Below are 12,056 nucleotides of genomic sequence, written 5' to 3' on the forward strand. Positions count from 1 at the left end.
GTAGATGTTAATTATTTGTGCAGCAGAGGTTACTTGTAGTTATTTCAGGTACAGACAGGTAGACAAAGAAACAAAAGTTCTACTTACAATGGAAGCAGTTCCTCCAGGTGCCCATGGCGGAGCTGTCACTCAACACTCGTCCATCTGAGTGAGAGGGTGAGACGTGATAATAAAGTACCATTTTAGAAATGATGTATGACATATATGCTATTTTATTTTTACCTTGCAGTGCTTCAAAGTACCCTTAAGGGTTCTAGTACCTCCATTTGAGAATAGGTGGGATACTATTCTATCCTATGAAATACTCTACTATTATAAGAACAGAATACTACATACTGTTATACCAGTATTGTAGAGAACCTTCAAGTGCATCATCTCAGATTAGAGGTTTCTTACTCATCAATTGTACGACTACAGTAACAATACAGTGAAGCGCATTGTCCTCATCAGTGTTCCCATAGTCTACTTGTTCCTCATCCTCACCCAGCCAGCATATGAAGGCTTTCGCCACCAGAGCCGTGTTCCTCAGGTCCCACACATAAGGGTAAAGGTCGTAGAGCACGGCCCTGTTGGCCCCTCCCACCACGCTGCAGTGCAGCTGTGCGATGTCCTCGCACAGGGACAGGACCCTGCAGGAGCGGCCACGCCACTCGTCGATCTGAGGACGCACACACAAACGCACGGGATCACACAATCACGCACAGCTCAAATGTTCCCCCTCCGCTGAAATCCACACGAAGCGCACGCCGACCTTCTGAGCCGCCGTCTTCTTGCCGTTCGCGCTGACCAGGTGGCAGTTAGCTTTGAGCCAGGTCAGGTCCTGCAGCAGCTTCTGGGCGGACGGGCCGTGCTCGTGGGGCAGATAGTAAAGACCGACCAGCAGCCGCACCTGGGACTCGCTGAGCGGGCCCTTCCCCCCGCAGAGGCCCCAGCCCTGGGCCTTCGGGCCCTGGGCCTTCGGGCCCCGGCCTCCCGCGGCGGGCGCGCCGGGCCTGCAGCCTTGAGTTTGGTGGTTGGGTTGACTCGGCTGGGTCGACCTCTTCTTCTCCCCCTCCCGTCCTGCCGTCTCCCCCTTGACTGGCGACGACGGAGGCGAGCTGGAGTTCAGGGGGAAGACGGGCAGCTTGTCCACGGCGGCTGGACCTCGAGGGCCGTCGGGAGTTTTGCAGCGAGTCGTCGCGGCGGAGGAGCGCTGCTCTGCTCGCGTGCTCTGCCGTCCTGTGATGAATTAAATAAACACATGTGGAAACCGTGAGAATTTCAGTTTGTGGTCAGCAGTGCTGAAATAATGCAGTTGATCTATAACGGGTCATGTCGGTGACTGAGCAGGTGCGTTGTATCAGGCAGGTTTTACCTGCTTGCAGTGGTTGGTTGAGTTCCTGCATCCAGTCGTGTAAGGCAGCAGACAGAGCTCTGTCAGGACAGTAGTCACACTCCTCGTCTGCAGCACAGCGTTGAGTTATGAAAGATACGGGTGATTACATTACTCGTATTGACACCGTGGAGAAAAGCACTTTGAAATTCCTGTGGACCATCAGTCATCACGATGATCGTGATATGATGTTCCAGTTGAACGCGTTGTGGTTGCATCACACACAATCCTCACATTGCTCTTCCTTATTTCTTATCTGGAAACACAACCGGTCCTGTATCTGCTGCTGTGTACTTCCTGCTCTGAGAGTCATATTTGGACAGCACTAGAAATCATAAAGTTCTCTCTCTCTCACACAAAAAGACTTAATCTAGTAATTACTTCACCCCCCGCCCCTCCCTCCTCCACACTCATGCAATCATCGCCTACGATGCTCTTTCTCTCTTTTCTCAGCCCTTCCCTTGGAGCTGATTGGTCGTTCTGTGCCTTGTTTCTCCTCCACAGAGAGCTTCACCGCTGCACAATCATTCCTCCATCACCTCCTCTCTACCCTCGTTTCATCTCATTCTCTTGTTTCCTCTTTTCTTTCTCTGGTGCAATCCTCACGTGTTTGACTGTGACAGTCAAATCCATGGCCGTGTCTACTACCGAACACTTTAGGAAGTACACTGCGATACAGTGCACTATAACACAGAGCACTAACATCTGTAGTGCACTGTGTTGCTGATCAGCGCTGTATCACATGGAACACTCACGTTAACCAATTGGCGGAAGTGACGGACGCAAATCTGCTCGCGGCACCCGCGAAACTAACCTGACAAAATGAACGCACTTCTTACCTCTTCTTGTACCTTGTGTTTCTCCAACCCTTTCTCCAACCTATGTGGAAACTGCAACACCTCCACAATCGCAGCAGGAGGATATAAATAAATTAATAAAAAGCTGGCGAAATGGCTCCTCCTCTTCCGCTACGTAGCCAAGATGGCGCCCGTTCAGTGAGGGTAGTGTCCATCGCTCTACACTACATTTTTTTACCGTTTGCAGTGCTCCATCCGGTACTTTCAGTGCACTGAACCCTGCTGGTTTTGTCACTAAGCACTGAAAGTAGACACGGCCCATGTGAATGAAGCGACGTCGCTGCGAGGACGACTCCAGCGCCACGATAATAAAGAACTCTTTCACAGGATACTTCAAATATAAAACAAGATTTATACGACTGGAGAATTCTGTATGACTAAAACTGCTTCATGGGTAACTTTGTCCAGGACAACAGATGCAGCTTTAATTCCCGCAAGTTAATTTATTTGTTCAGTAATATCAGAGAAAATTGTGTTAGTTGCCAAGCAACACTGGCTCGTTTCACAATTTTCCAGGAAGCAACGGGACTCACTCTGCATGGCTCTGATCTGACAGAGACAATATTAGTTTATTAACGTGGGACATCTCCCTCTACATCCTCCTCCCTTCCAGCTGCTCATTAACCCTTTCCCTCCGTCCCCTCACCTTTCCTCTCCTCTTTGCCAGCTCGGTACCAGCTCCCCAGCGAGTGGAGGGGGATGTAGTTGGCTTCGAACTCGCAGTTGGGGTTGAGCAGGAGGCCTCTCAGGTGGCTCCTCAGCTGGGGCTCTCTGCCCTTGAACGGCCCCAAGAAGAGGCGTCTGGAGTCGTAGTCGTTGGCGTGCAGGTTGTCCCAGACGAGCGGCGGGCGCTGGAGGACGGACTCCACCTCCGCCAGCCCGTCCACTGACAGCTTCCTGGAGATGACCTTACTGCCTGAGCGGTTCACAACAGGGAAGGGAAACGAGGTTTAGAACCACGCTGCGACTGAGGCTCAGTGGTGAGCAGCTCGTCCTTCAAGCAGAGCATCGGTGGTTCGATCCCCCGCGCCGTTAGCCCACGTCCACGAGTCCTTGAGCAAGACACTTAACCCTAAATGTCTCCCTTAGCCGCGCCTACAGAGCATGAATGGTTGATTACTGATGTGGCTCCTTGCAGTGGGACAGAGAAACTGGGACTGGTGGGACTGGGACCAGAGAGGCTGAGTGGACTGGTGGGACTGGGACCAGAGAGGCTGAGTGGACTGGTGGGACTGGGACCAGAGAGGCTGAGTGGACTGGTGGGACTGGGACCAGAGAGGCTGACTGGACTGGTGGGACTGGGACCAGAGAGGCTGAGTGGACTGGTGGGACTGGGACCAGAGAGGCTGAGCTGACTGCTGGTATCATGTAATGAGGACACACGAGTCGAGCGGTTGAACCTGGACCAGATCGACGAGTTCTTCCTGAATCACCAGCACGACGCTCAGACAGAAGACAAACTCACTGAACTCTCCAAATGAGACCCACAACGCTTTGTTGCCAAGCAACATGCCGGTGTGTGTGTGTCAGAAATGTGTAGTCTCTCGTTTGCTGTAATAAGAGTGTTTGTGTGTCTGTGTCGGTCATGTATGAGACTTCTCCGGCTCTCAGGTTCTTCGACTGGCAGGTTTGATGATGTCTGCAGCCGCCGTGAGGTCATAGATTATTTATTCTTGTTCTTTTCTGTTTGGTCGTCTTGACTTTTGTTTCGGGGTTCACTTTAGTGAGGCTACACTGAGGAATGTGGTTGTGTAGGCAATTAATTATTCATCATCAGTTGTATGCACAAGCTGCCAAGTGCCTTCTAGAGACGTGGTGTGTTGGAGTGTGCTCATGTTGCTGGCGTTGTGGTGCTGTTTCCACCTCCACCAGCTCACAGAGAGTCAGATAAAACAGATAAGAACAAGCAACAGCCGTCCATCAGAAGAGCCAGAAGAGAGAGGACGTGTGTGTAGACGTTCATGAGGTGCAGGTCCTAAACAACTGACTCTGGTTCATGTCCGCAGGAATACAGCCACATAATTAATATTAAGATTAATTTAAGTCATTGATTTCTGACAAAGACAATGATTTAAATCATGTAATTCATCAACAATACATGTCCTCTGTGTGTGTCTCACCCGTCCATATCACTGTGATGTTGGGCAGCAGGTCCTCTCCGATGGTCTGCAGGTAGGGAGACTTGGAGACGCTGGGAGAACACAGAGAGCCACAGTACTCTGCAGGGAGAGACAAACACAGGCATGATTCAACTCTTAAGGGTTAATTACACTCCTGCAACTACAGCTGCTGCTGCCACGCAGTCGGAGCGACGGACTCGTGTTGGTTTATAGTTCCTGTGTTTTTCATACTCCAGACCAGCAGGTGGCGCTACGGCCGTAGAGTCGACCTGCACACCGACGTTCACCGATATCTCCCTCCAGGAATTCACCTCCATCTTTGTGTCCTGATACTCCGTCAGGTTTTATAAACGCTCATATTTGTGGACCTCTTCAGCCAAACGTTCTTCAACAGGATCCATTGTTCCTGTTTCTGCTGTGGCTTTTAAAAACAGAGGTATGATGCTGTGAAACCGGACATGAGAGACTCAGAAAGGACGCGGTTAGCGGACCAATCACAGCCTTCTGGGCTCGCGTCGCTTTGACGGATAGTCAGACATTAGAGGTGACGCACGCAAGCATGCAAAATGACTGATTTGACCTGCAAGGGCGGCCATGCGTGTCTTGCATCTCTGCGTAAAGCCCGAGTATAAATCAGCCTTCAGACCACAAACAGCCTGACCGGGCCCAGCGGTGCTGCTACCTGTGGGGCAGAACAGGAAGACGGGCGGTTCCCCCAGGAAGCGGTAGATGTCGTTGGTCACGGTGACCTGAGCATGGGCGAAGGAAGAGAAGGCCTCGCTGTCCGCCTGACACATGGAGTGGTCGATGTCATCAAACAGAATGGCAAACGCCTGGCAGCCCAGGTCTGACACCTGGAGGGAGGGAGAGCTGTGAGGGACAGAAACAGGCCGTTTGAATCAGTAGATTATGTTATATGTGCCACATACCTGTCTCAGCTTGCGTTTGAGCAGCGTCAGGTCACAGGAGGAGGAGAAGACAATGTCCTGACCCGGAGACAGGGCGTAGACGAACCTCTGGCCTCTGGACTGGGCCTCCTGGATGAGAGTACGCAGCTGACCTGAGAGCAGGACGGGAGGAGAGGAAACATCCTGAATTACAGATTCAAAGTGAGACAGAATGAAACCCGGTCGCCAGGGTTTTACAAAAATTCTGAAATTGCGAGTACGGCCCGAGGGTCTGAGGGCAGTTCTGGTCCAGACAACGTTCGGCTCGAGTCTGCAGTTCTTAAACTCAGCATGACCTGGACACGGTCTTACCCTCCTCTTCATGGGAGTAGACTTCTCTCCACAGCAGTCTGTGCTTCAGGTCGTCCTTCGGGCCGTACAAGTAGGTGTTCAACCCCCAACGCTGCATCCTGCCACAGAAAGACACGAACATGGAGGTAAAGGAACCGGCCGCTGAAATGTAGGACTCAGTCCTTTAATTGACAAATATGTGAATCTGAGAAATTATTCTTCGACAGTAGCTTGATTTAAGCGCTATTTATAGAGAGAGCCATATGCTTAGCTTAGTCATGTACTGTAGAGCCATAGAGAGAGTGAGGAGAAGCTGTGAGGCAACGACAGAAGGAGGGAAAAAACAACAACAACAACAGAAAGAACAACAAGCAGCAAGAAAATAGATCCACTGTATTGATCGTGGGGCTCCATCAGTTACAGGAAATGACCTCCTGAATAATAAATAGAGCGTAGTACTAGAAGTGAAACAAAAGCTGCATCTCTCTCTCTCTCACACACACACACACACACACACACACACACACACACACACACACACACACACACACACACACACACACACACACACACACACACACACACACACACACACACACACACACACGTAACTATTGCTCTCTGGACATGGACCAGCTCTTATCATCTTTGTCCTTTGTGGGTGGACTGTGTTCTCTCTCTCTCTTCCTGGACAGATGGTGAGCAAGTCGCCTCCACAAGGCAGCAACCTGCCTCCTTCAAACACACACACACACACACACACACACACAATACTGTACACACATTCACACTTGCAGCCCTAATCTGCCAAACTTACGCAACACTCATTGTATGAGTTGAGCCTGCACCCCACACTGATTCTACAAGAGAAGATCTATAAATAAACCTGGAGCCAAACTCAGCTGAGTGAGTTCCTCGTGGTAAAGCAGAGATCAGCTGAGCATCAATAGACATGTAGGCACATCACAGTGACTTGGTTCTAGTTACTAGTTTATATAATATATATGCATACGTACATATATATTACATAATGCATCCTAACATGATAGGTCTGTGTCTCTACAGGCAGAGGGAACATCTTGTCTCTGGGGTGCAGTCGGCTGTCACTATTGGCTGCTGAACGGCTAAACTGTGTCACGGTTCCCAGCAGGGATTCACGCCGCTTCACTCCTTCATCAGCCATTAATTGGTCCCTACGAACTACAAGGTGTAAACATGTGGTCGTATGAATGGACCTGGAATGCCACGTCCTTCATATTCAACCCACTGATGACTCGTTATCAATATGTTCATGTTTAACTAAACCGTCTAATCCAATCGACCTCACGCTTGACGGGCGTGTTGCTCAGGACTTAATGAAGTGAGTTGTCGAGTGTGAAGTTGTTGAGTGAGCGGCTGGAGAGGAAGCGGCCAGCAGCAGCACCAGAGGCCCGTTGCACACAGCCAGGTCTTAAACAGCTCTTCACTGCTGTGATGTTCATGAATGGGTCTTCAATGACACTTTCACTGAGATATTTGGATGAATTTCTTTATTAGGAGATGATCTGTAAGTATTCCCCTGTTCACTGTCATGGGAATCACAGCGAGCTGATTCAAGTTGAAAGCGCTTGTCTCTCCTTCGTTAATGAAACTGAGGCTCAAGGAGCAGCTGCCTTGGTTATGTTCAGTCTTGTTTCATGAAGAGAAGAGAGCCTGGTCTGGCACTTCGCTGGTGTCGCTCCACACTAAACAAAGAGTGTGGTTGTGCTGAGCAGCTCCCTGGTGTCAAGGTCGCCGCATGGAAAAAAAGATGCTGTCGCTAAATAAAGAACCTCGGGCACAGCAAGTCTTCCCTCTGTAAAGACGACAAGGACACATGGGATCTGTGTGAGGATGAAACAAATATACAGAGTCCTGTTTCAGGAAAAAAGCCTTTTTACTTCCCTTCATCCATCCGTCTTTCTGAGGCAGAGTATGGGAGCATTTTAGCGACCCATAATCTAATGTTTTAGAGGATATTTAACCCCAAAAACATGATTATTTGTCCCATTAAATAGACATAAAAAAGTATGGAGCTGCAGCTGACGCTGGACTCAGGAGATGTAGACTGATGATGGCACGACATACAAGACACAAAGGTCACCAACCTGATTACAGATAATCTTAAAGGGACCATAAATGACTCAGAATGAACCGCTAACCTCATGCTGCCGTTAGAGGAAAAGTCAGGGGACCCACCAACGTCACCAGGACTCATCCTCTGGGGACCCTGCATGTCCCTGCCACATTTCATCTCAACCCATGCAGTAGTTGTCGTGTTGGGCCGACCCATCTGTGATCCTCTTTCTCTTTCCACTATAACCAACTGCAGCATCTGCCCCTCCCTCTCCTCTTTCTGTCATCCGGGGCTCAGCCCGGAGGCCCGAGACGAGCCTGCCCTTTGCTGTGGAGTCATTCTGCATCAGTGATCTCTCTCAGGTCGGCCTGGCTCTGATGCAGAGGCGCGCCACTGGACTGAGCCCAGCGGCGCCGGGTCAGCAGCTCCTGCACGCTCACGACAATCATGAGAGAAACGACCACACAACCAGGTGCACAAGACACATGCACACACCTGTGCAGGAGGCCTTTACGGACTTACCATTGGAAGAGAACCTTCCTCTGATCCATGGTCCAAGGCCGCCCATAGAAACCTGTGAAGAAAAAACAAATCGGGTTATCTTTTCATATCCAAACAGACATATGCATGATCTCTGCACGTGCACCACGGCATTCCATAACATCTATCCTATCTTTGTTCTCTCTTTCAATGCTCTGCAGCAATAAATCACACACTGTACAGTTATCAGCTGTTGGAAACAGCGACAGTTCTGAATGTACGGGCACATAAAACGATGCAGGCTCTTCCAGGGCTCGCTTGGTCACATCCCCTCTGAGGCATAATTCATCTCCAGCTACACTCTCCATCACATATTCTATATTTAGAAACGGGAGCATCGCCAGTGTCCCTCTCCCTCCTTTGTGTTTTTGAATAAGTCTGCAATGTGTGTGTGTGTGTGTGTTTGTGTGTGTGCACATGTGCGTACAGTTAGTGGGCCGTAGTGAGAAGTAAACCTGATCCATCAACAAGCCAGACTGCTTCCTCCTGCATGCACATGGGGAGTGTGTCTTTTGTGCGTGTGTGCGAGTCCTGCACAGTGCTCCAAAGCCACAGCCAGGTGCTAACTCTATTAGTAATAAGGTGTGTGTGTGTGTGTGTGTGTGTGTGTGTGTGTGTGTGTGTGTGTGTGTGCGTTACGGCCGTGTGATCCGTCATGTTTTTAATATCATTGTAATATGAATTTCCTCAATGAACACATCCCACAGGGCTGTGAAACAGGTTAGAGGACTACAGAGCGATATTGTTATTATTTGTATCATTAGAAGACTGAAACTATTTCATTGGAACATTTTGCAACAATTTTAAGAATCAATATTTGTTGAAGTCACTTACGAACAAAAAAGCAAAACATTTGCATTTTACCTTCCTAAACATGCAGATTTGCTGCTTTTATTACGGTCTGTCAGGTTTGGGAGCATCTGACAATATTTAAATTTAAAGTCTCTCGTAACTAGAAATGTTTTTTGTTCACAATTGTCTGAAACTTCAAAGACATCATTATTTTAAAAAGATGACAGACATATTTTATCTTCATGTTATTGTATGGATCTGTTGTCACCAGTTTTCACGACGCACCCTCCTGACAATTTGTGATCATATGAAATCACATTATCATCTCCATAATTACTCAACCCAGTTTAGCGCAGTATCATGACTATGAATAATATCATGACTATATTCATAAGTGATGCTGACAGAAACGATGAGAACAGATCAGGTTTCTGGATTGTTGTTGTTTTTGTCGTCTTCCATCAGATTCTTTCATTCTTTTATATTTATTGGTACTTAGTTTGTGTATAACTTGAGGTCAGAGGGCATGAACAGGGTCAGTTATGTCACAATTACCACCTTCCTTCTTCTGCAGTGATCATTATCAGGTATTATCTCTTCATTGTCTGTAGTCATTGTAAACTGCTTCATCATAGTCATTCATGTTATTACTGTTGTGGTCAACCTTTATTTCTTTGTTTGAGGCTCTCAAATAGTCTCCTCATCACCTCCATCACGTCCCTACTGCCATGTCATCCCAATGAAAGCATCACAGTCTGCAGCCACCGTTATCATCGTCATCATCTCAATCATCCTCTTTAACGTCACCATTAGTGTCAATGTCGTCACAGCTTCCTCATGTGCACCAGAGTGTTTCATGAGGTGCAGCCAGACAGCCCTGACTCCTTCCACCGCCTGCTCTTTGATCTCCACCTCCCAGCTGATCCCCCCGCCCCCCTTCCCCCCTCGTCTCCTGGACCCGATTACATCCTGTTCATTCACACATTCCCGCTCCTTCGTCTGCAGACGGTGACAAAACAATGCTGAAATGTAGGTCAAACGGGGGTCTATTCAAAAAATCGTGTCCCCTAGGTAAGAAAAAAAAAATCACGTGATCTAACAGGATGTCAATTATGAAGTCGGTCGTCCTTACCTTCCACCACCCCGCAAAGAAACGGCTTCTTCTCCTCCTCCTCCATCCTGCCGCCCTGCGCTTCCTGTCGGCCGCTGAAGAGCGAGGGAGGACGAGGTGCTCTCCCCGTCTGCGCGCTTAGACACCGGGGATGTTCTTCATGCTTCTCCTCGGCCTGTCTCCGCCTCCTCTTGCCTCTTTAACGCGGGGGCTCTCGTGCTGCGTTCACGTGCTCAGCGGAAACAACTGTTTTCTATCACTACACGCTCATGATGCCATACAAAAGTAACCACGAACACGGTAAAAAATTAAAATAAAATAAAAAATGAAGAGGTCGTTTTGATGGTTACGTTGATTCAGCGAAAAATGATCACAGAGATAAACCTATTCTACTTCCTGCTGTTATTTTTTAAATATTTCGTTATGATATATATAGGATATCTAAATCAAATAAAACCACAGAAGTAAACAATAAAATAGATAAACAGAAAGGAGACAACATGACTGTAAAATAGGCATAAAGACGTTTTCAAAATGTAATACAGTCCAAGACAGATTACAACATCATCCTGTTGTTTCTGGCTGCAGTTTCTCTTCTTGGTCTCCAGCTCACAGTGACAGATGTTAGCTGGATGTTCCCTCAGGTAGCTAACTAGCTAACTAGCTAACGTAGCCAACGGAGCTAACGGAGCTAACGGAGCTAACGTCGACGCGTCAATGCGGGCTGGATACAAAGTTATAACTTTGTCGGATACAAAGTTATAACTTTGACTGGAAGGAAATGCTGGTTATGTTTAAATGTTTATTGTATTGTACAACATTGTGGTACATAATTTTCTAATTATAATATAGATTTAGTTTAAGCAAAAAAACATGCATTACATTAAAGACAGGCACTGTAATACATTTCTAACATTCACATAATATAAAATCTAATTATTATTTCCCAAAGACATCATCTCTCTCTCTCTCTCTCTCTCTCTCTCTCTCTCTCTCTCTCTCTCTCTCTCTCTCTCTCTCTCTCTCTCTCGTTAATTTTCATACAAGAATTTGTAGCTTGCTATGATTGGTTTGTGCCTAAAGTGTATGAAGTAAATAATGTGACTTCTTTACAATGTATCACTTTTAAAGCAATCTCCAAAAAAATAGACATTCTCCTGTTCATAGTGAATGCCAACATTTTCTTTCTTTCTTTCTTTTTTGTTTATTTTACAGGGACAATACACACTGATCAACAATAAAACTGTAAGTGAGCCAGAGTTAGCCAGAAAGGCTAATTTTCACCTGCTGTCCCTGGCCAGGTTTTTGTTAAATACAAATATTACATTTACAATACATTTATAATAATACAAAGTTAATTCAAGATGTATATATAAAACACTAGAGGCACATAATAAATAAACACTAAACTAGACAAATACACATTTACACTGAATAGACAGGCAGGACAAACAGTACATCCTCATCCCTGAGGATGTTTGAATGTTTTGTAAGTTTTTTTTATTCGTATGTGTGATGGAAGATCATTCCATGAGTTTGCTGAATTGATGGAAAATGCAGATTTGCTGAAAGAGCTTCATATAAGTAAAAAAAAAACTTGCTCATCTCGCTTTCTTACCATTTCTTTCTGTCATTGCAATGTTTTGTCTCACAATTCAGATTTTTCCGGTAGCCATGAAGGCAGCATCTGCCTCCACTTCCAGTCCACACAGGCGCACTGTAAGGAAGACAAGCAGAGTGTGTGTGTGTGTGTGTGTGTGTGTGTGTGTGTATGTGTATGTGTGTCTGTGTGTGTGTGTCTGCGTGTTTGTGTGTAGTAGTAGCTTGATAATCACATCTATTGGCCATATCGTCACAGCCTCATTTTTCATATCTGAATAATTTGGGAGCTATTCAGCTGGAGAGAATGTGTGGGTGGGGTTTCTTATTTA

At 47.1% G+C, this 12,056-nt stretch overlaps 1 protein-coding gene across 2 annotated transcripts in view; it reads right to left on the reverse strand.

Moving 5' to 3' along the window:
- Positions 1-10,495, reverse strand: part of si:dkey-183c6.8 (protein O-GlcNAcase) — a 19,293-nt gene extending 8,798 nt beyond the window's left edge. Inside the window, exons 1-11 of one of the 2 annotated variants that reach the window (XM_068587626.1) lie at positions 10,147-10,495; positions 8,205-8,256; positions 5,609-5,706; positions 5,279-5,409; positions 5,032-5,203; positions 4,350-4,448; positions 2,876-3,145; positions 1,355-1,441; positions 752-1,218; positions 484-658; positions 88-144 (exon numbers count right to left, since the gene is read on the reverse strand). In XM_068587626.1, the coding sequence (XP_068443727.1) occupies positions 88-144; positions 484-658; positions 752-1,218; positions 1,355-1,441; positions 2,876-3,145; positions 4,350-4,448; positions 5,032-5,203; positions 5,279-5,409; positions 5,609-5,706; positions 8,205-8,256; positions 10,147-10,192 (1,654 nt within the window). In that variant the 5' untranslated portion in view covers positions 10,193-10,495. The remainder of the gene's footprint in view (positions 1-87; positions 145-483; positions 659-751; positions 1,219-1,354; positions 1,442-2,875; positions 3,146-4,349; positions 4,449-5,031; positions 5,204-5,278; positions 5,410-5,608; positions 5,707-8,204; positions 8,257-10,146) is intronic. The other variant, XM_068587627.1, reaches the window with a different exon arrangement.
- Positions 10,496-12,056: the final 1,561 nt, after the last annotated feature.

The sequence above is a fragment of the Clinocottus analis genome, unplaced genomic scaffold (assembly GCF_023055335.1).
Source record: "Clinocottus analis isolate CAN_PGR_092001 unplaced genomic scaffold, fCliAna1.0.p SCAF_21, whole genome shotgun sequence".
NCBI lineage: Eukaryota > Metazoa > Chordata > Actinopteri > Perciformes > Cottidae > Clinocottus > Clinocottus analis.